Raw genomic sequence first — 24,917 nt, 5'->3', positions numbered from 1 at the left:
TATTTTCACCACTTTATTAGCAATTTTAGATTTATGCTAATGAGTTTCTTAATGCCCAAGTGGGCGTGTTTTTACTTTAGACCAAGTGGGTGTTGTACAGAGGAGTGTATGACGCTGACCAATCAGCGTCATACACTCCTCTCCATTCATTTACACCGCACTAGCGATATAGTTATATCACTATGTGCAGCTACATACACAAACCCTAACATTACTACAGTGTCCTGATAATGAATACACATGACCATCCAGCCTGGACGTCATGTGTACTCAGAATCCTGACACTTCTGACTCTTTTCTGTGAGACTCCAGCAAGGCAAGCGTAATCTCGCGAGATTACGACGTAACCTGTCATTTCAAATGAGATTACGCTTGCCTTGCTGGAATCTCACAGAAAAGAGTCAGAAGTGTCAGGATTCTGAATACACATGACGTCCAGGCTGGTAGTGATGCATATTAATTATCAGGACACTACAGTAATGTTAGTTTGTGTGTATGTGGCTGCACATAGTGCTATAACTATATCGCTAGTGCAGTGTAAATGAATGGAGAGAAGTGTATGAGGCTGATTGGTGACTGATTGGTCAGCGTCATGCACTCCTCTGTACAACGCCCACATGGTCAGGAAGTAAAAACACGCCCACTTGGGCATTAAGAAACTCATTAGAATAAAGCTAAAAATCACTCATAAAGTGGTTTAATATAGATTGTTTTTATAAACAAAAAGCATTACTGTCACCTACATTATAGCGCCGATCTCCGTATGTAGGAGACAGGGCACTTATAATGTGGTGACAGAGACTAACATATCAAAGTGTAAATAGGGGCATAAAGTTAACATTCAATTTTTGAAAGGTTAGGTGTTACCTCCCATCCCTTAAACCTTAATTACCTGGGAACTTGTGCAGCAGAAATCTCAGGGGATCTCTTGCCCTTTTTCCTGCAGAATGTCACAACTTTGGGGCCTAATTTGCATTGTTATGGCTCTCAGAATATGGCAACAAAACTCAAATTATATTTTTAACAATCAGTTTTTACCTTGTAAAAGTAGTAAAACAAAGAAAAATATAAAATTTAGTATCAGTGTAATTGTATTGACCCGCAGAATAAAGTTAACAGGCCGTTTCTACCACACGGTGAACGCCGTAAAAACAAAAACTCCCCAAATGATTGAGGAATTGCAGTTTTTTTCCTATTCCTCCCCACAAATATTTATTTTCCAGTTCCCACTTCATTATATGGTACAATAAATGGGGCCGTGAAAATCTACAACTCGTCCCGCAAAAAAACAAGCCCTCATTAGGCAATTTTGACATAAAAATAAAAAAAGTTATGGCTTTTGGAAGGTGGGGAGGAAAAACTATAAAGTGAAAATCGAAAAAAATGGCTGCGGCGGAAAGGGGTTAAAGCTGTATTTCCATCTCATTGGTCCTATTTTTTTAATTCTGTACCGTTCAGTAGATTGTTTCTCCAGGTCCTTTTCAGAGTTTATTTCCTGCAGAGGAGGCCTCGGTTTGCAGTTGATCCTGTTCCCTTCTACCGGGTTCTCAGGTGCATGCATTTGGAGAGCATGTGCGCTAGCTTCAGATCACCTCTCGCATGCTGAGAAGTGAATAGGATGGCTTTCGAGAATGTACACTGCCCTGGATCCATCCTATACTGCTGCTGTGTGTTGTGTAAGTGGCTAAGCAAAACCAAATAGTTGTGAGGACGCTTCCACACATCAAGGCATTGTAATTCATGTACAGTTTTGCTCATCCCCTCAACATAAAAGAACTTTGCCAGTAGACGAGGATCCGACTACTTAGATCAGTTCAGCCACCTCCGCACTAATACCCCACTGGTGACAGAGAAGAACGGAGCATTACTAGTCATAGCCGGGACACAGGAGGGGATCATGAAACAAGTTGTGATGCAGAAGCGGTTTAAAGGACCTAAAAAGTTGGATCATTGTCTGCTCGACAAAGTTCTTTTATGTTGATGAGGGAGTGAGCACAACTGTACATGACTTACAATGCCGTGATGTGTGGATGGATCCTTCAACTATTTCGTTTAGCTAAGCCGGGAAGACCAAATTCTGTGGACCAGTCCTATACTGCTGCACTCAGAGTGGGCACATTGCGAGAGACTCATCTATATACAGTAGTTAGGGAGAAAGACAGGGACAGATAGGACATATGTAATTCTTGAGCAGGGAGTGGGGCACGAGGTACGGATTACCGTTGTGTGTCACAGAAATGGTCTGTGGTTTGTAAGGGCAGGTCTGAGTAAGGGAAGAGCAGTAGTAGATTTTGGCTTTCTAGGAACATGTTTAGTGAAGAGGTGAAATGGGAATGCCTCTTGAAGATAAAATATTTTTCAATTTTACATGTACTTTACTGTTACCAGAAAATCTACATTAAGGAGCTTCTACAAATATTCACTTACTGTGGTGCTATTAACAGACTGAACAGCCAGGAAGCCTGTTCCTTGAGGAATGATGGGTCCTATAGAAAAAAAAATAATTAGCCACACTGACCAAGTATTTAGGCTCTGCACTTTGAACAAACGTTGCACAAAATCAATAGTATAGGTGATTATAAGAAACTTTGTAATATATCTTATTAGAGAAAAATGTCTCTCTCTCTACTTATTAGCCTCCTTTCCCTCCCCGCCTCCCACCTAAACTGTTCACACACTGAATTTACTGCTTTCAAGATGGACTCTCAGCTCACTGAGGGATCATGTTACAGCTGTCCATAGAAGTCTATGGAGAGGGGAGGGGGATGGAGGAGAGAAAGCGCCGAGTGAGAGAGAGAGGAGAAAGACCCACAGATGCTGCAGCAACTTCCTGGTAAGATTTCTGTCACCCCAGTGATGGAGTCTCAGCTACACTGCTGTATAATCTCCCTGCTGTGAGGCTCCTATATATGTCATAGAAAGAGATAGGAGCAGGATTCTCCCTTCTGTGTGTGCAGTGTATAGGAGACATGATAGCGGTTAGACTCCACCCACTACCTCAGAGAAAACGGACAATTACAGATAGAGCTTGCAGAGGGGAAAACTGCAAATAAAAAATGCAGGCTACAAGTCATATAATGTCCAGAAATAGTGTTATTGTGTGTAGACATATAGATAGTAAAATAAATAAAAAAATAGTATTATTATATGTTATTATATGTACACATATAATTCTGAAAAGCCATCTGAAAGTGTAGGTACACTTTAAAGTGAAGAGCCACCTTTGATTAACATTGGGTGTACAAGCGAATGTAAAATCTTTGCTGAAGCGTCTCCCGATGTCAGTTGTAAACTTTAGCAGAAGAGATGACGTTTTAAGTGACTAGAGATACCGATGATTATCATCTTTAAGTGTATGCAATTGGCAATATTGCAAGTATATGGTCGACCCAGATTTCCTGGCAGTCCAATGTAGATAAAGGCTTAGACACTCACCCCAAATAGTGGCTCCACAATGCATGTGCTCAGGGGAATATTTCAGAAGCCGGTGTCGTCCATTATGATCCTCAATATAATAAAGTGGAACAGTCTGGAATCTTCTCCAGCCCAGTGAAAATATGAGGGGGTCTCGCGTCTTCAATATCCTCTTATGCCAACGATGCTTCTTAAGCCGCATCTAGAGAGAGACAAAAGACATTTAAAGGTGATCTAAGGCCTTATCTTATCTCCTTTTGCTGGGCAGTTGAGTTGAATTCATCATATGCTGGATTTATTAACATGAGTCGGCATATTCTTAATTAGGGCAGCATATTATACGGACTGTTCCACTTGAACCTTCTTAAGCAATTTACCTGGATATAGCCAACATTTCCCTCGCTGTTGCCAAGTCCACCAAGAATCACTGGGTAGTGAGGGTCAAAGTTGAGGACAAACTCACAGGGGACACTTTCAATCTCCATTCGGAGGTACATGCCAGGCCTGAAACCTTCATACTGCACACGCATCTCGTCATCTTGGTCTTCAAATTCTGCACGATTCATCTAGAAAAACGAACTCAATAAATTAGTAACTATAGGGGATGTGAAAAAACCATCTCCGTGCAAACATTTTAAAAAAGTGGCGTTATGTTTCACGCATCCATCATAGAAAGTGGGCATTGAGGAGAGGCAGTCACAGTGGGCTGCTAGGCAAAACAAACGCTGGGGAACCTCCATGGTTGCTGCCTGGGTCTAGCTTGCTCCCTATAAACTAAGGTAATATGCCCAGCACCATTGTGACCATAGCACGCAGCATCTCATGACACTTCCGCTCTTCCACAGCGTCTATAGAGGAACCCCAGGCAACAAGCTGGCAGGCAGAACTAGGCAATGGAAATCAAGAGTATCCTGATCACTGCACGCAAGTCCTGGGTCATCTGTAACAGAGAGCAGAGGCCACAAGCAATCAGGAGTATCCTGATCACTGCACGCGAGTCCTGGGTCATCTGTAACAGAGAGCAGAGGCCACAAGAAATCAGGAGTATCCTGATCACCGCGCGCAAGCCCTGGGTCATCTGTAACAGAGAGCAGAGGCCCCAAGAAATCAGAAGTATCCTGATAACCACGCGCAAGCCCTGGGTCATCTGTAACAGAGAGCAGAGGCCCCAAGAAATCAGGAGTATGCTGATCACCGCGCGCGAGCCCTGGGTCATCTGTAACAGAGAGCAGAGGCCACAAGAAATCAGAAGTATCCTGATCACCGCGCGCAAGCCCTGGGTCATCTGTAACAGAGAGCAGAGGCCCCAAGAAATCAGGAGTATGCTGATCACCGCGCGCGAGCCCTGGGTCATCTGTAACAGAGAGCAGAGGCCACAAGAAATCAGAAGTATCCTGATCACCGCGCGCAAGCCCTGGGTCATCTGTAACAGAGAGCAGAGGCCCCAAGAAATCAGGAGTATGCTGATCACCGCGCGCGAGCCCTGAGTCATCTGTAACAGAGAGCAGAGGCCACAAGAAATCAGAAGTATCCTGATCACCGCGCGCAAGCCCTGGGTCATCTGTAACAGAGAGCAGAGGCCCCAAGAAATCAGGAGTATGCTGATCACCGCGCGCGAGCCCTGGGTCATCTGTAACAGAGAGCAGAGGCCCCAAGAAATCAGGGCCAGCCAGACCCATCGTAGGAACTATCTTATATAAGGTCCAAAAGCATTTGAACGTGGTACAAACGCCACACGCATATAATCAACTAAGAAATCAGCCTAGCAGGAGTCATGCAAACCAAAATACTGAATTCATGAATATATTAAAAAGGTATACATTTTATTGAATACATTTAAAATCTACATAAACAGAAGATAAAGATATAGAACAACATGAAGCCAGTATACAAGCAATGTGCGATGGTACGTGTCACTCTGGTAACCTTATGGTAGGATATAGGAAGATACATCTCATTTTGCACTGCTTTTGCTATTTAGTGGATACATTTATTGCCTCAGTTTCCACTTGTAGGGAACTTATGTCTCTTGTGGCCACCTAGAAGTAACTTTTGTGATAGGGACGCTACAGACTAACTTGATTACGCACCTCAAATATTTAGCTTGATGTATTTTTTGTTTATTTAGCCCACACTGGCTTAATGTTGTTCTATCTTTATATATATTAGGGCCTGTTCACATCACCGTTCGCTTTCCGTCGGATGAACCCCACAACGAAAAGTGAAACCACAGCTTCCGTTTCAGTCACCATTGATATCAATGGTGACGGAAACATTGCAAATGGTTTCCGTTCGTCACCATTCCGGCAGGTTTCCGTTTTAACGATAGAATCAATAGCTATGTGAGTGGTTCCCGGCCACCGACGGTTGGTTGACTGTTTGGCTATGGTCTTATACTTTTGACCTCAGTGTCTGTATCTCTGTATATACATAGTTCGTACGGTTGAAAAAAAGACACATGTCCATCAAGTTCAACCAAGGGATGGGAAAAGGGATGTTCCATCCTTTTTATTCCGTAGTATGTCATTGTGTATTCTCTTCAATAAAGACTTTCTACTTTTGCATATATTTTTGCATATTTTTCTAGGGGGTTTTCTGTATTCCCTTGTGGTTCGTGTTTAGGTTGTCTGCTTGTATAAAAGGGACCCCTGTTTACACCATTTGTAGGTTGTTCATTAATGTTGTTCTATATCTTTATCTTACGTTTATGTCGATTTTAAATGTATTCAATAAAATGTATATTTTAATATATTCATGCATTCAGTATTTGGGTTTGTATAACTCTTGTTAGGCTGATTATAAGTGGATTAGATGCCTCATAGGACCTCACAGGCTGCTGAGACTCCTGAGGGTACCACAGCTTCTGGTCCCTTAGCAGCCTGGGAGACCCCTAGCCTACAAGATATGTGGAGGCGTCTCTTTTTATATACAGGATTCCTGCCGCTAGGGCCTCTCTGATGGTGCTGTCCTCGGAGAAAGGAAATAGTATTTTTTTCCTAAACAAAAAAACCTACTATCGTACTTTTAATAAAAAGTGTTATTGTAAACACCAACCTCTGCTTGCTTCTGCATTTCTTCTTTTAAATCATCAAAATATGTGGCATCAGCATCTCCATCATCATACTCCATGTCAAAGCGTTCCTTGAGATTTCTCTTCTTCACTAGGCGCTGCTTTGACTCGTCTGCCTCTGCTGGAGCAGCATTATCTGCGTTTGCTTCATCTTTCTCCTCATCCTCCCCTTCAGACTGTAAATGAAATATATTAGGGCAAGACCGGATAAACTAGGCCTAGACAAATCTTTATGAGGCAGCAACAAGACCCTGTGGGGCCGAGTTCACACCACCTTGCTGAGCAGTGACGGATAAACATTTTAAATTTTTTAGCCAACATGACTTATGGTTTTGTGACACAGCCAACGCATGAATTGCCCGGCACAAAATTTGGCCCAGAAAAAGGTATATACTGAATGACTGTAATACAACCTTGGGTTACATATCCATTACCTCCTCTTCCTGAGACTCGGGTTTGCCTTTCTGCATCTTCCCTGTCTCCAGATCTTCAAAGTCACCATACAGCTCCTCTAAAAATACATTGGCACCCAACAATTAACCCCATTGGTTCATATTTACCACAAATCACTCAAACAGTACACGGATCATAGAGCGTGCGTTAACCAGTTAGAAAGAGCACTTCAACAGAATAGAATCCATGTTTACCATCTTCCTGTAGCAGCTTCTCAGCATCTTTATCTGCTTCCCATTTTCCAGTCACAAAGCAATCTCGAATGCAGTCCATAACCTGAAAAAAAAATCCTAATTGTGACTTTCATAAAAGATGCAATTGGATTAATCAGGATATTAATGTATACAAGGCTGATCATACATTACATTATTATATTAGACGTCATTTCTATCTGTTTACACAAGAAAATATGGGGAGATATTAACAGGGGTGTTGGTCAGTTTAAAAAACTATTTTCATAAACCCGATTAGGAAATACTGAGATAGAGGGGGGGTGCCATGTTCAGGATCCCTATCTCTTGGGCAGGGAGCGATTGCAAAGATACACCAGCCGGTAAACGGCCGGTGCAGCGAGCGCCGATCAACGACACATCGTTGATCGGCACTCGCTTGCTCCTGTCACACGGAGCTATGGATGGGGACGAGCGGTCGTTACTCCGATAGCTCGTCCCCATAAATTATCATGTCGGAAGCGCATCTCTCTGTTTAGACAGACAACAATAATGTTTAACTTTTTTTGAAACTATACGACCAGCAGATCGAGCGTTTGCTCGTTCATCTGCTGATCGTTCCCATTTACACAGAGCAATAATCAGCAACGGGCGTTATATTAACGCTAGTCTGCCCGATAATTCTCCTGTGTAATTCCCCCTTTACTCTGGAAGACTAGTCCTGTCATGCATTACACAGACAACCCATTTATATGAATGGGCATTGTGTAACGCTAAATTTCCCCTGTGGTGGTGCTGCAAGAAGACCGAACACTTTCCGTTTCCTCACAGATTACAGAGGTTTGCTGGGGGTCCCAGATGGGGGATACTCCGCTTATTGTCATGGAAGCCTAAGGCTACATTCACATGAACGTAGCCAACCTCTGACGTGAAAAACTGCAGTTTCTCACGTCCGAGGTAAACTAGAGTCTATGGAGGGATGTGTGAAGTGCAAAAAAATAGGACATGTCATTATTTTTCATGGACCCTTCACACTAAATCAGCATCTCCATAAAGCTTGTCAGCAGAGGGAAGCCTGAAGTGCTCGAAAATTTCCTGGTAGACACTGCGCTGACTCTGGACTTGATATAACACAGTGGACCAACACCAGCAGATGACATGGCTCCCCAAACCATCACTGACTGTGGAAACTTCACACTGGACCGCAGGCAACTTGGATTGATACCTCTCCACTCTTCCTCCAGACTCTGGGACCTTGATATCCAAATGAAATGCAAAATTTACTTCCTTCTGAAAACAGGACTTTGGACACTGAGCAACAATGTTGGTCCACTGTGTTATATCAAGTCCAGAGTCAGGGCATATGTATGTATGTATATATATATATATGTATATATATATATATATATATATATATATATGCGCCATGCTGATAGACGTCTACAAAGAAAGACAATGCTGTCATACAAGTTAAAGGGTAATTCAAAAAAGTATTAGTTTAAGGGTGTGAATATTTATGCAACCGCATTATTTTTGTTCTTTCTTTTTCCACCCTAAAAGCTTTCAGCTTGTTTTACAATACAATTGTACAGATTGTAGGGGAAATTAAAAGGTGGAAAAAGTTCTGAAATGATTCATCTTGGACTGATTTTGTATTAAGACAAAAACCAGGCATTTTAACAGGGGTGCGTAGACTTTTTATATCCATCTTTGCCCCGACTGTCCGTCTATGTGCACGGCAATTTGACAAGCTTAAAAAAAACGTTGTTATTTTGAATTTATGTTTTATCTACAGTATACAGAAATGCTTACTAGAAAGCTAGACCATCACGGACCATTAGAAACAGAACAGGGTCATAAAACATTTCACCTCTCCTGACACGTCTGTTTTAGTAAATACTTGCCTTCCCCCTAAAATAACAAATCTGGAGCATCTTTGCTTAGAACTCTGCATTGTACCATTCCTTGATCATTGCTCTCACAAACGTATGAATGAACTGACAACTGGGCATTACCATTCCATTGTCAATATGGCATGTCCCAACACTCTCAGGCATTGTCCAAACAGTGCTGACAGTGCCAGGGAGAATGGACTTTTGACTGATGGATACATTAACCTTCTATTCCTAAATACCTCCTCATCATCCCAGTCTTGAAGACTTTCAACGGTGAATTTCGAACAGTCTAGTGCGTTAGACGCCCTCTTAGATTCCTTATCTGGACGACTGACATGGAACAGACCACCGAGTTTTTCTTCATTGTCATCGTCATCTTCATACCCCTCATTCTCAAATACTGGGAGAAACAATCCAAAATTACTACAGTGTGAATAACAATACTACATGAAAGAAGAAAAGAAGAGTGAATGAAGAAATAAACAATTAACATTGTACAACATTTTAGAGTTAAAATAAAAATAATTTCTGCAAAAAAATTGCAACAAGGAACAAGCACTCAAGTTTAATAAATAAGCTAGACAGGCAATTTCTAGTTTAAGAGGTAGTGCACTTCGAACAAACTTTGCACTTATCAGTAGTATAAGCAATTATAAGAAACTGTAAAATATCTTATTAGAGAAAAGTCCCTCTTTCTCCACTTATCAGGCTCCTTACCCCACTCATCCCTGCTAAACTGTTCGCACATTGTTTACTGCTTTCGCCGACTTGTCTTAGACTAGGCAGGCTTCCCAGCTTACTGAGGGATCAAGTTAGGAGAGTTCCCTAAAGTAGTCTATGGAGAGGGGAGGAGGGGGTTCATAGTAGAGCCTGCAAAGGGTAAAACTGCTAAAAAATGCAGACCACAAGTCATATAATGGCAAGAAATAGTGTTACCCCTCATACACGACAGCTAATTCTGAAGAGTCGGTATGTTTTAAATAGCCAAACAGACATTGCAATTTTAATAAGCTGATCGTATTAGTGTGGCTGAAGCCTTAAAAGCTATGTAAAACTTGGAGCCCATTTTTATTTTTTAACCTCTTAAGGACGCAGCCTAGTTTGGGCCTTAAAGAGGCTCTATCACCACATTATAAGTGGTATATCTTCTACTAATGTGATCGGCGCTGTCATGTAGATAAGTGTTTTTTATTTAGAAGTTTATTTTAGAGTTATGACCTATTTTAGATTTATGCTAATGAGTTTCTTAATGGCCAACTGGGCGTGTTTTTACTTCCTGACCATGTGGGCGTTGTACAGAGAAGTGTATGACGCTGACCAATCAGTGACCAACCAGCGTCATACACTTCTCTACATTGATTTATTCAGCACATAGTGATCTTGCCGGATCAGGACGTGCAGTCACATACTCACACATTAACGTTACTGAAGCGTCTTGAGAGTGAATAGACATCACTACCAGCCAGGACGCGATGTCTATTCACAATCCTGACACTTTGGTAACGTTTGTGTGGGACTTAATGACAGCAAGCGTGATCTCGCGAGATCACGCTTGCGGTCATTAAGTCCCACACAAATGTTACTGAAGTGTCAGGATTGTGAATAGACATCGCGTCCTGGCTGGAGGGGATTCAAATCGTAAAAACCGCAAATTTCATACATATTGCTGCGGTTGTGCATATTGACTTCTTATAGTGCTTATAAACAGCAGCCAATTAGAACAAGCAAAACCCTGATGAGACAGGATGCACATTTTCAAATCTTAGATTTGCTTCAGACCCTGATCATTGCAGTTTCCTAACGCAGCTTAAACTATAACTAAAAAAAAAATAAAGCCATCTACCGAAAGACACCAATTTGCATATAATTTTTAAAACCATAAACAGTGTGCAATCACTTTAAGAACTGCATCTTCCTTGTAAGTGATTTTTGAGAAGCAATAAGAAATAGCCTGTTTAGCCACTCCATCCTAGGAGAGAACTCTTCCTGTGCTTGTTTCTGTTGGCCTATAGTAGAAGACTATTTAAACGACATCACCTGTTCCATAGACAAGTTTTCGGAGATTAGGAACAGACGCCTGCTGTCGAAGGAAAACCTCAGCAGCTTTCTTTTTCAGATCTTCCTTCCACTTCAGAGCTCCTAGAAAATGATCAATGTAGAAAACATTCAATACAAAAAATCTAATACATCCAAACCATATGAATATCATTTTTTTCATATAAATTAGACAAAAATTAAATGTTCGCTTGAAACCAATGCCAGTTTTAAGTGATCAGTTTAACAACATAATCAAAGCAGATCATTTTATCAGATGTTCAATTGTCATTGCTTTCTACACAGAAATATTTACGTGAACATTAGGTCAATTGTGTTTTAGTAAGAGAGAAGATTGTATTGTGTATAGTCCGCTTAAATAGGTTCTCCCATGATACTAAGAGATTGCACATTACTAGGATATGCAATCAATTACTAATTGGTGGGGAACCACCTGCAAGGACATCTACCGACCCTCAGAATGAAGGAGCGGCAGCGCTGGTGGAGTGCTGCTGCTCCGTCACAGAAATTCCACGCATATCAATGCTCCTAGCCACACGCTGTACAGGCAATAAACCAAAGGGATCGTGGTCCCTACATTTCTGTGATTAGCAGGGGTCCCATAGCCAACCCAAGTGATATGCCACAACATTGACAGCTGGGAATACCTCTTTAAGAGGATATTCCGGAGTCATTATGTAACTCACCAGCTGTGTCTTCAGAGGCATTATTGTCGTCCATAAAGCCTTCATCTTCTTTTAGCAAGTCTTCTTCATCACCGCTGTCCTCTTCAGACGTTCCCTCAGATTCTTCATCTTTAGCTGGCTCTTCATCTGTATCCATATTTTCTACTTCTTCGTAATCGGAGGATATGCCAGTGCAATTCACATTATCCAACACTGCTGTTGATTTTCTACCTTCATTACTCTTCGGTGCCTGATTCACAGAAGTATCTGTCTTCTTTACTACAACAGTTTTCTCATGACTGTTGCTCTCTTCCTCTTCTTCTTCCTCCTCCTCCTTCTCTTCTTCCTCCTTCTCATCTTCCTCAGCACTTTCATCCCCACTCTGCTCAAGATCATCATCGCTGTCTGCAAAAACTGGCATCTCCAAAGTGTTAGGTTTATGTTGCTCTTCTATTTTCATTTTTGTAACAGCTCTTTGGCTCGAATGTTGAACTTTTTCTTCACAATCACTTTCTTCTTCAGACAAATCAGATTCTTCATCCTCATCATCATCATCCTCTTCTTCTTCTTCTTCTTCCTCCTCCTCGTCGTCGTCGTCGTCGTCGTCGTCGTCATCATCCTCCTCCTCCTCCTCCGTTTCATTTACCTCATCAGCACCTCCTTTATTAGATTTCTCATTTTGGTCTCCTTTAAACATGGCTTTACGGCGCACCCGACCAGTTTCAGCATCTATTACTTTTTCTTCTGTTGGCATTTCAAACCTAATAAATGGAATAACAAAATTAATAACAGGCACTATGAGGCAGGTCTATAAAAATTACCCTCAATACTTTAGGTAATACTTTGTAGCTAGTGAGTGGGGCAGTTAGGTACCTGCTCAAACAAAAAGCACTTTTTTTCCGCCTACCATTGATTCCAATGGAGGTTCAGTAGAGTAACCGCTCGAAGTCAGTCATCACGCCTTTGGCCTGAGACAAAAACTACCCGGGAAAAAAAAAAAAATACCTCTACCTCCCATTGAAATCAATGGAGGGAGATTTGGAGATTTTTTTGGTGCCGATTCCGATGCAGTTTATGCGTCAAAATCAGCGCCAAAAACCATTGGGTGAACTGGGCTTTATTGCGCCATAATAATTAGCTATATATAGAAGCCAGATAAACAGTGTCACATAGCGACTAGGTAAAAGCTTAGAGTCGATTGCATCCATTGACCAGATAAATCAGAAAAGCGCTTACAGTTTCTGGGCCCCCTAGTGGTCTATCGGAGTGAAATTGCTGTGTTTTTTATTCTATTACCGCCCAAATAAGTAAATGAAAGTTAATCAATAAAATAAATGTACCCAAAATGGTGCTATTAAAAAATGGAACTTGTCCCGCAAAAAAAAAAGTCCTTATACAGCTATGTCGACGCAAAAATAAAAAGTTATAGATCTTGGAATGAGACTATGGAAAAAAGGCAAAAACTAGCTTGGTGATTAAGATTTAAAATAGGCTGGTCATTAAGGAATTATCAAAATAACTATCTATTAAAGAACATTCATGGTATAAAAGTGTTTCAAACAGTTTTGAAATAAGCGGTTTAAATCAGGAAAATAATTCTAGTCACCAGGCAGATCAGGATGCACATGGCAGCCTAAGATACTACAGAGAAGAAAACATTGTTGTTATTTATGACATTGTTATGCATGTCAAAATTTAGTGCTGAGAAATACAGAAGATAGATAATATCATGTGATGGTCTAGACGTAGTGAAGCAGTTTAAGTGACGTATATATATATATCCTACTGCTGTAATTATCTGATTGGTTGATGGATTTTAAATGAACTCAGGAAGTTATAAATAAACCTCAAACTCGTGGTTTTGCAGTAAATCTGCATGATACACCAGTGTGTGTATGTGCATATATATATATATATATATATATATATATATATATATATATATATATATTTATATATATTGAGATGCTTTGTTTTAGCGATTGGTGGGGGGCTCAGTGCTCGGACCCCACCAATCCAAACTTCTGACATGTAACTATGACAAGTCAGAAGTTTTTTAAACATTTAGTTGCCCTTTAACCCCTATTCGCACGAGTAAGTAACTGTTCGCACGAGTTTTTCCCGGTGCACACTGTTGCCGACAGCTGACACTCCACTCTTGCCGGCCAGCAGTCCTTTGCCACTGATTTCGGCGAATTAACCACTTAAATTCGGCGATCGGTTGCAATTGCCGAACTTTAGGGGTTTCTAGCATATCGGCAGACCCCGGTCCGAAATCGCGGGGTTTGCCGATAGTTAGTATGGCAAACGGAAGCCAAACAATGGCTTCCGTGTCTGCCATGGACAGAAGCCCATCGGGACCAACCTTCGGCTGGTCCTGATAGGCTTCATGTCAGTGACAGGAAGTCACTGTGTCGTTCACGATGCACACTGTCGGCGACAAGGTGTGCATCGGGAACTTGGAGATCAGCTGATTTCGGCAATTAACCCGTTACATGCGGGGCTCGATTGCGATCTCCGCATGTAGGGAGCACATCAGCAGCCCCCATGCAATTGTGGGGGCTGCTGATGCTTGTGATGACATTCGGAGGCAAGGCAACGGCCCCCGGGTCTGCCATGTATGGAAGCCTATGAGGATCAGCCTCTGCTGATCCTCGTAGACCAACTGTCAGAGTGACTGTGACGTCACACTGACAGTTGGAATACATTACACTACCTAGGTAGTGTAATGTATTCTAGCAGCGATCAGAGCTGCAGGTCAAAAAAATAAAGCGTGAAAAGTAAAAAAAAAGTTAATAAAAATGTTTTATAAAAGTGTAAAAATAAAAGTTTTTGTTTTCCTATAATAAGTAATTTATTATAGGGAAAAAATGAAAACGTTAAAAAAAAGTGCACATATTTGGTATCACCGTGTTCGTAACGACACAAACTATGAAACTATAATGTTCATTTTTCCGCACGGTGAACGCCGCAAACAAAATAAACGGAAAACTGTGAACATCGCTATTTTTTGGTCACCACCCCTCCCAAGATATAAAATAAAAAGTGAACAAAGTCGCATTTACCCCAAAATGGTACCAATAAAAACTACAACCCGTCCCGCAAAAAACAAGACCTCCCACAGCTTTTTTGACAAAAAAATTAAAAAAAGTTACGGCTCAGAAAATAAATTATTTTATAGAAACGTAATTTTATTGCGCAAACGCTGCAAAACTTAAAAAAAACTATACACATATGGTATCGGCGTAATCGTACTGACCGGCAGAATAAAGTAAAACTTAATTTATTGCGCACGGTGAACGCTGTAAGAAATAAAGAATTTAAAGCGCCTGGCGCCCAGCTCCCTGCAGTGTGTTCGGTCCGGGACTTGCGGCCGAAATACGTTCCGTCCATTACGGACGTAACATGCTCGTGTGAATCCAGCCTAAGTCTGCTCTATTTCTGACTTGGTAGGCAAGTTTCCCATAGCGATCAAATACTAGGGGTAGCGATCCCTGTTCTTGATCAATCCGCTATGTAAGATCTGTCAGTTCTGATAAATTACCAGAACCTGTTCCTGGGCTATAAGACACTGCACTGCTTTACGTTCCTGCCTAGCTTTCTTACATATATATCGTTACAAAGATAGGTGAATGCAAACCGCAATGGGGATCCTTTTATTTCTATTACAATGTATTCTTCGTGTATTAGTACAGTACTGGACGAACAACACACCCTGACCCAAGAAGCCCGGACCGGGTTCAGCCTGGGAACTGCAAAGATAATACCCCAAAACGTGGGCGGGGGTGGTTACCCGTCACTTAAACAGCCTCTGGTGAGTTGGTCATACAGAATTCCCGCAGGCCTCAGATGAGCAGAGGTTTTAATCTCTTCTCATCTATTGGACGTCCGGCTTCACAAGGATGACAATACTACACACAGAGAGCATATACAATCACTCCGTCATATGCCAGCAATATTCAAAAACAAAAGTATACAGATCTACCTTGAGATTCCCGATTCCTCCCTGGACTGACAAGGGACTTCCTACTAGGGCTGGGCAATTATGCTCTAAATCAAAATCACGATTAATTGCACACGTAAGCTCGATTATGATTAATGAACTATTTAGGCCTTGCCCTCTTTTACAAGACACGCTTCATTTTTACATGCCACACCCCCTATTTTGCATACCACGCCATTGAATTTTGGTTATTTCTTAATTAATTGACTGGCCCTACCTCATAGTTCACTGACAACAAGGTCGGGTGATGGGTGTGCAGATGCTCAACTATTAACCCCTTGTGGACACAAAGTGATGCGTCAGATTTGAAAAAATCATCTATGTGGTAATAACTCCGGAATGCTTTTACCTATCCAAGCGATTCTGAGATCGTTTTCTCGTGACATATTGTACTTTATGTTAGTGAAAAAATTTGGTCGATAAATTCAATATTTTTGTGAAAAACTTCAAATTTTAGCAAAAATTTGCATTTTTCTAAATTGAAATTTATTTGCTTGTAAAACAGATACTAATACCACACAAAATAGTTACTAGTTAACATCCCCCATATGTCTACTTTATGTTTGCATAATTTTTTTCACATACTTTTATTTTTCTAGGACGTTACGAGGCTTAGAACTTTAGCAGCAATTTCTCATATTTTCAAGAAAATTTCAATAGGCCATTTTTTCAGGGACCAGTTCAGTTCTGAAGTGGCTTTGAGGGCCTTCTATATTAGAAAGTCCCCATAAATCACCCCATTTTGAAAACTGCACCCATCAAGGTATTCAAAACCACATTCAGAAAGTATTTTAACCCTTTAGGCGTTTCACAGGAATTAAGGCAAAGTAGAGGTGAAATTTACAAATTTCATTTTTTTTGCCGAAATTCATTTTTAATGAAAAAAACAAACTGTAACACAGAAGGTTTTACCAGAGAAATACAACTCAATGTTTATTGCCCGGATTCTGCAGATTTTAGAAATATCCAACATGTGGCCCTAGTGTCCTAATGGACTGAAGCACCGGCCTTAGAAGTAAAAGGAGCACCTGGTGGATTTTGTGGCCTCCTTTTTTAAGGAATATATTTTAGGCACCATGTCAGGTTTGAAGAGGTCTTGTGGTACCTAAACAGTCGAAACCAACAAAAAGTGACCCCATTTTGGAAACTACACCCCTCAAGGCATTTTTCTAGGGGTAAAGTTAGTATTTTGACCCCACAGTTTTTTTGCAGAATTTAGTGGAGTTAGTCTGTGAAAATGAAAATCTACTTTTTTTTTGAAATAACAGACATTTTTAATATTTACAAGGAATAAAGAAGAAAATTCACCCCAACATTTGTAAAGCATCTTCTCCCGATTACGGAAATACCCCATATGTGGTAATAAACTGATGTTTGGACCCACAGCAGGGCTCAGAAGGGAGGGAGCACCATTTGGATTTTGGAGCACAGATTTTGCTGGATTGGTTTTTAGTGCCATGTCGCGATTGCAACCCCCTGGAGGGAACAAAATAGTGGAAACACCCCAAAAGTGACCCCATTTTGGAAACTAGACCCCTCAAGGAATTGTTCTAGGGGTTTAGTAAGCATTTATACCACACAGGTCTTTTGCAGAATTTTGTAGAATTAGGGGGTGAAAATGAATATAAACATTTTTGTCCACTAAAATGTTGCATTTTTTCATTTTCACAAGGGATAAAGGAGAAAAAGTCGCCCTAAATTTGTTACGTAATCTCTCCCGAGTACGACAATACCCCACAAGTGGTAATAATTTATTTTTTTAATAGAAATTAAATTAGCCTTTGCAGGACTGATCCTTTTTTGCTTTTCCATTTTCGTTTTTCACTCCCCGCCTTCCAAACGCCATGACTTTTTTATTTTTCCATTAATTGAGCGGTGTGAGGGCTTATTTTTGGCAGGACGAGCTGTAGTTTTTATTGGTACCATTTTTTGGTAGATGCAAATTTTTTATCACTTTTTATTACATTTTATTTAGAGCTTTGGTGGCCAAAAACAGTGATTTTGGTGTTTTAAATTCTTTATTTCTTACGGCGTTCATAATGCGCTATAAATTACAATTTTACTTTATTCTTCGGGTCGGTACGATTTCGGCGATACCATATGTATATAGGTTTTTTATGTTTTGCAGCGTTTTGCACAATAAAATCACTTCTATATAAAAATAATTTATTTTTTGTGTCACCATATTCTGAGCCGTAACTTTTTTTATTTTTCAGTCAAAAAAGTGGTGTAAGGGCTTTTTTTTTGCGAGACGGGTTTTAGTTTTTATTGGTACTATTTTCGGGTACATGCGACTTTTTGATCACTTTTTATTCTATATTTTGGGAGGGGTGGTGACCAAAAAAATAGTGATTCTGGCACAGTTCTTACAGTAAAGAAGGCTTGTCGTCTCTGCAGGTTGAACATTTTTTCTCCAGACAGAGGGAGTGCCTCCTTGTTTTTTGAGGGGGTTTTACATGGAACAAAATTTCACAATATTTTTTGTATGTGCCATTGATATATTTATATAAGTTAAGATATCCAAAACTTTAGGGACCTGGCCACGCATGTAGCCGCAATACTAGCTACATGCGCCTGTAGAGGCTTTCCAGATTCTTTTTAAATAGTAGTCCGCCCTTCTATCCATTGGATCAGGGAATGAACCTAGATCTTCAGAGGGCAATGCATTCTTTCTGCATATTTTTGATATTGGGGAATCCAGCCTAGGAAAACTATCCCAGTCCTTGCTCACTTCCTCCTCAAAAGGATATGTCCTCTTTAAAAGGGGATGCCTAACTTCCTATCATGGTTTTTCCACTCCCTTTTAATGTGGCTAGCAACATTCTTATGGATAGGGAAAGTTCTCCGTTTTCTAGGACCTAGGACCTCAATCTCCTGGACGGAACAGGGTTCTTTGGGGTCATCGACGTTCATAGTGGCTCGGACTGTTTTAAGGAGCTGATCCACGTCCTCAGCTGGAAAAAGGTTCTTTCCACCCCTGTCCTCTTCAGAGGAGCCTCGCTCCCCCTCTTCCTCAAACTTATAAACATCTTCACTAGAAGAGTCAGATACCGTTGTTTTACCAGACGAGGTACTAGGCAAGTCGCGCATTCTTTTAAAAGATTTAAAGGAGTTCCTAACTTCGGTTCGTACCATATTCTTAATGCTAGTGGCGAGGCTGGTGGACTCCTCTGCCAAGACTTTACCTAAACATGGCTGGCATAACCATTTCGGAAACGAAGCCGCCAGTTTCTTGCTACACATAGCACATTCTCTGTTACGAGATTTGTCCAACCTTTTCCTGGAACCCTCTCTGACCTAAGAAACATGTAATATACCACGGAGGGTCAAGATTAATAATTAAAAAAAAAGGCTATTTGTCCTACCATGTTCCTATAAGATTCCATGCCATTTCAAAGTACCAGACTGGAGGATCTTACGGAGTCTGATCGCTCAGCACCTCCTGCTGCTTGTCCTGGTGCTTTCATGCGGTTTGCTTTGTGGAGAAGACGCCATCTTTGTTCAAGCTTACAATTGCCTGGGCAGGTCCTCTGGCTTTGTCACGCTGTAGCTACCCCTCCCCGCTGGGGGCCGCTGGTCTACTGTTTCCTGGGATGTAGAACGCGTCAGTTCCGGCGGAAGTGACGTACAGCCGTGACCAGAAGTAGTCAATGGAGGGAGCCCAGACGCTTTTGCAACATGGAGCCGGGCCTGACCGCAGGAGAAACATCTCCCCACAGAGGAGACCCCACCTGCGGTGGGACCATACCACCTATGTAGAGGGAAGCGGTGCCCGGGAGAGGAGGCAGTGACCAGCCTCAGGCTTAAGGTTGGTCCCTAAGAGTCTTACACAATCCTGGAGAGAGTGTCTCTTGACCACAGGACAATCCCATCCGGAGGACAGGAGACCTGACTGGGTGTGTGGAGAGGTGTGCCCTTTTTTTTATATCATGAGGCTTCCTGTCCAGTGAATGGGATGTCTCTCCAGGGGTGCAGTCATAGGTGAAAGGGTAAAAAGAATTAATCAATTGTCCCATGAATTACATGGTCGACCTTACATTAAAGAATAGCTACCTCCGGAAAGAACAGAGGATTGCAGGGGGTTAAAGAAGCCGGACCTGCGGTGATCAGGCTGGCTTCACTTTAGTAGTTCACATTCGCAAATTACACCAAAAAAAAAAGTAAAAAAAAAAGGCCTAAAATTTCAAGAAAAGCAGCAGAGACCCTTTATAGTCTAACTAAAAAAAAAAAACCTGTTCTTTACAAACATAACAATTTCCGCTATAAAACCAAGCAGACAGACAACATAAAACATACTCTTTGCTCCCAACATCCTCCATGCCCAGAGGTTTGGAGTCGGTAAATAAAGACACTTTACTGGTGGACATCTTGGAATCGATGGTGACATTAGTGGAAATGAGACTCTGGACCAGTTCACGTGAAGGCTTTGCAGCTCTCTGTAAGGAGGGGGAAAAAAAGCAGTCGTTCAGATCCATTATTTTAGTCCCTATGCAATAAAGCTTCAGAAGGCAAGATCTATCTATTATAGAATGGTGCAAGCATCTATTTACCCGAATTATAATATCACACTACACCCACTGAAAGCCTTTAAGGGGTATTCTGGTCACAAGAAGCCATCACCTATCAAATGGTAGGTAATAACTGGGGATCTGAGCACTAGGATCTCCACCGATAGCCAGAACAAGGGTGCGGTGCCCCCCTGTTCCTCCAAGTCAGCGCAAACACGCTGCAAGAGGGCGTTAAATGGAGTGCAGGTTGGGCATGCGCCCTGCTGCTCCATTCAAAGTCTATTGCACTAACGGAAACGCCAAGCGTTCAGCAGTTTTCGTCTGTGCCATAGAATATGAATGATCGATGTGCCCGGAATACCCCTTTAAGAAATGGTCACCAGGACTCAGCAATCACTATAATCCTTTGTTTATAATCATAGATTTTCAGAACTTTGAATGACCAACTGGGCGTTGTGGAGAGGAGTGTATGAGGCTGACCAATCAGTGACCAAAACGCGTCATACACTTCTCATTGTTCCAGCCCAGCTTCTTTCACTGCACAATCACACTGTGCTATGGATCATGCTGGGCTGGAACAATGAGAAGTGTATGACACTGAGTTGTCGCTGATTGGTCACTGATTGGTCAGTCATACACTCCTCTGTACAACGCCCAGTTGGTAAAAAGTAAAAACACGCCCAGTTGTCTATTAAGAAACTAATTAGCATAAATCTAAAATTGCTCATAACTTGCTCAAAAATGATCGTTTTTCAAAATAAAAAAAAAAGTTATCTACATTCCAGCGCGGATCACATTATGTAGGAGACAGGGCATTTATAATCTGGTGACAGAGCCTCTTTAAACTGTCAGTTTTTTCCTTGTAGCAAAACTTGGTATTGCTGTAATCGTATTGACCCGCAGAATAAAGTTAACATCATTTTTACCGCACGGTGAACGCCGTAAAAACAAAACCCCAAAAAGTTTGAGGAATCACTGTTTTTTTTCCAATTCCACACTACAAATATTTTTTTCCCCGGTTTCCCAATATGATACAATAAATTGTGCTGTGAAAATCAACAAGTCGTCCGGCAAAAAACAAGCCCTCATACGGCAATTTTTATGGAAAAATAAAAAAAAGTTATGGCTTTTGGGAAATGGGGAGGAAAAAACGAAAGTGAAAATACGAAAAATGGCTGCGGTGTGAAGGACTTAAAAGGCTCTTTGAGCCACCACATTCTCCCCAATACACCATTCTAACGAGGGAAAAAAGCAAAAGCCCGTGCTTCTGGATAATCGGAGACACATGGAGGCACGGTATTGGGCCCATAGATTTCACTGGGTGCGGTATTCAGGATCTGTGTGACATAGAAGTCAAATACGACGGTATGCGTGAGGCCATAAGGACAGAATGCAGCTAAAACTATAGAATTTCAAAAAAAATGCTAGCAAATAGTGGAGATAAAGGCTTAATAGCCAAATTTAACAAACCCATTCAGATAGTGAATATTTAGAACGATTTCCCTTATGTCAGTTAGTCGTGGTCTTTTTGGTCATACCTGCTGCTCCTGCTGAAAGTAGTTTGGTCCCAGGTCAATGTAAACAGCATCTTTATCATATACAACGCCTCCGACACCCGAGAGGGGAGCATAAATGGTCTTTTCCTTCTCATTCAGACAACGCTTTTTTAGCTGGTCTGGGAGTGGACATGGGTCCGGCAAGAAGCTTACCTCAGAGAGGGCAAAATCCCCAACACCTAAAAAGAGACAGCTCAATAAAATCTATGGGTCTCACATTACTTTACCAAAGAATGAAAAGCAGAAAAAAACAAAAAAAAAAAAAAAACAAACATGAAAAAAGTTAGATATAAAAAAAAAAAAAAAAGAAGAATAATTGATAATATAAGCCAAGAAATGGAGCAGTAACCTGGTAGGTGAACTTGGCACTTATTTTTCAAATGGACCCCTCGCAGGTAACCATACAATGACACTTTACGGTCTATCTTTGGATTCAGCCTAATATCTTCTGGATTAGTCAGATCTTCCATCCTAAGAGACAAAAATTTGGAGGTGGACAGTTTTTAGACAACTTAAGTGATTAAAAATATGCAAATGTTCAAAATTTATAATAAATGCAAATCTACTGAAACACTTAACCCCTTAATGACCAGGCCATTTTTTACGTTTTTCCATCGTCGCATTCCAAGAGCTATAATGTTTTTATTTTTGCGTCGACATAGCTGTATAAGGTCTTGTTTTTTGCGGGACAAGTTGTACTTTTCAATAGCACCATTTTGGGGGACATATTATTTATTGATTAACTTTTATTAACTTTTATTTGGGGGGGAAATAGAAAAAAACCTGAAATTTTGCCACTCTTTTTCGCGTCTTAAATCTACGCCGTTTACCGTGTGATATAAATAACACAATAAGTTTATTCAGTGGGTTGTTACTATTGCAACGATACCAAATTTGTATCGTTTTTGAATGTTTTACTACTTTAAAAGTAAAAACGCTTTTTTTTCAAAATTATTTGTTTTTGTGTCTCCATATTTGAAGAGCCGTCACTGTTTTATTTTTTCGCCGATGCGGTTGTGTGAGGGCTTTTTTTTGCGGGTCGACTTGTAGTTTTTATTGGTACCATTTTGGAGTAGATGCGACTTTTTGATCACTTTTTATCACATTTTTTTAAATCAGGATTCACAGAAAACAGCAATTTTTCCATTGTTTTTTATTTTATTTTTTACGGCGTTCACCGTGCGGGTTAAATAATGTAATACATTTATAGTTGGGGTCGTTACGGATGCGGCGATACCAAATATGTGTAACTTTTTAACCTTATTTTGTTTTTTTTTAATAGTAAAGCATTTTGTAAGGGGAAAAGCTGTGTTTTTCATTTTTTTTCAAATTAACTTTGTTAAACTTTTTTTTCACTCTTTTACTAGTCCCACTAGGGGACTATAATATGCGATTCTGCGATCGCATTTATAATACACTGCAATACTTTTGTATTGCAGTGTATTACTGCCTGTCCGTTTAACACGGACAGGCATCTGCTAGGTCATGCCTCCGGCATGATCGAGCAGGCATTCACTCCAGGCAGCCTGGGGGCCTTTAATAGACCCCCAGCTGCCATTGGAGACACAGACACTCGGCGATCGTATCGCCGGGTGTCGGTGGGGGAGAGAGGGAGCTCCCTCCCTCTCTCCAAAACCACTCAGATGCGGTGCTCGCTATTGTGCACCGCATCTGAGGGGTTAAACGGGTGAGATCGATACGAATATCGATCTCACCCGGCAGAGCAGGGACGCTCCCAGCCCTCAGCTGCCTCTAGCAGCTGAGAGCAGGGAGATCTGACAGCTCCCTGCTCTGTAAACTTATTCCGATGCCGCAACGTAAAAAGTCTATGGCATCGGAATAAGGCCAGTTAGTGACCGACGCAGAAACACGATGGGCCGGTCACTAACGGGTTAAACAATTTATCAGAGAGCCAGGCCCTGGGGCGGCAGGCCAGCTTGCCTGATAAATAAAACAGAACCTGTCCCCTCTCCTGACACGCACTTGTATTCCCCCAAGTAATAAGCAATGCTGGAACACCTTTTCTTACAACTCTGCATTGTGCTATTGCTCTCGTCAACAGGATCAGCACTGAGAAGAGTGTTAAAGGGTGTATTGATAACCCATTGTAAAGAAGAGTCGTGTCACCCAATTATCAATTAATAGAATGTACTGACATATGGTTTGCACTAATCTGTATTAAGTGGAGCGCCCAATTACAATTGATGAAGTCCAGCAATCCACTCAGAGATACATATATAAAAATGATAAGCTTTTATCCTTTGCAGAACCACTTTATGTGAAGGCTGGGAGACCCGGCAGTAGAAAAATGATACTTCACCTACCACACCTAACCTCCCTGATATTGGGGATGGTGAGGAACTTGTCCTGGAGTCAGTGCGTTACATTTTTATCCGGCTATACAGTTATCAATTAACCAGTTCAGGACCGGGCTATTTTGCGCCTTCAGGACCAGACACTGTTTAGCCCTTTTTAGCACGTGTTCGTTAAATGGCTATAACTTTTTTATTTGTTGGGCTAACGACGTGATTTTTGCGACGTTTTTTCCGTAGATAATGCAGGTTTCTATTTTTAGCATTTTTATACACATCCTTTTTTGCGATTTTAGAATTTTTATTCATAAAGTTTGAAAATAGTAAAAAAAATAAGCTTTTTTACGTTTCAGATATTTTTTTTTGGTAATAACATAGTTTTACCCTAAAATAGACCTTTTATTTGTGATCGTCATTGTCTACCATAAATTTTAATATATTACATGTCTAGATTAGGGTAATTGGGTCAGCGCTACAACAATGATTGGCGGGGGGAATGTTTTTTTTTGGGGTGGGTATTTTATGTGTATTTATTATTTAAAAATTTTTTGCTCTTTACTTTATTATTTTTTTATTACTATGGTCTGTGCCTCAAAGGTCAAAGAAGACCTTTGGGGAACTTTATATATTTTTTTTCTTTCTTTTACACCTGGCTTTCCCCCTGTAACTGGAGCTGCACAGCAGCCCCAGTTACAGGGGAAATCAGCCCTCTCATAGTGACGATTGTCACTAATAGGGCTGTGCTGGGTCTAGTAAGACCCAGCAGCAGTCTGTAAGTAACGGCACCCAGCGATCATGTGACCAGTCACATGATCA

The 24,917-nt window shown here is 41.0% G+C and overlaps 1 protein-coding gene across 1 annotated transcript in view; it reads right to left on the bottom strand.

Annotated features, from left to right (window-relative positions):
- Positions 1–24,917, bottom strand: part of BMS1 (BMS1 ribosome biogenesis factor) — a 48,439-nt gene that overhangs the window by 9,394 nt on the left and 14,128 nt on the right. The window contains exons 7-18 of the mRNA XM_075841723.1: positions 22,139–22,260; positions 21,772–21,968; positions 20,022–20,161; positions 11,744–12,483; positions 11,040–11,141; positions 9,242–9,402; positions 7,132–7,213; positions 6,919–6,995; positions 6,469–6,660; positions 3,792–3,980; positions 3,436–3,616; positions 2,428–2,486 (exon numbers count right to left, since the gene is read on the bottom strand). Coding sequence (XP_075697838.1) covers positions 2,428–2,486; positions 3,436–3,616; positions 3,792–3,980; positions 6,469–6,660; positions 6,919–6,995; positions 7,132–7,213; positions 9,242–9,402; positions 11,040–11,141; positions 11,744–12,483; positions 20,022–20,161; positions 21,772–21,968; positions 22,139–22,260 — 2,242 coding nt within the window. The remainder of the gene's footprint in view (positions 1–2,427; positions 2,487–3,435; positions 3,617–3,791; positions 3,981–6,468; positions 6,661–6,918; positions 6,996–7,131; positions 7,214–9,241; positions 9,403–11,039; positions 11,142–11,743; positions 12,484–20,021; positions 20,162–21,771; positions 21,969–22,138; positions 22,261–24,917) is intronic.

This window comes from Rhinoderma darwinii, chromosome 11 (genome assembly GCF_050947455.1).
Source record: "Rhinoderma darwinii isolate aRhiDar2 chromosome 11, aRhiDar2.hap1, whole genome shotgun sequence".
Classification (NCBI taxonomy): Eukaryota; Metazoa; Chordata; class Amphibia; order Anura; family Rhinodermatidae; genus Rhinoderma; species Rhinoderma darwinii.
Note: the sequence above shows the minus strand (reverse complement) of the source record. Positions and strands in the feature narration are given on the sequence as shown.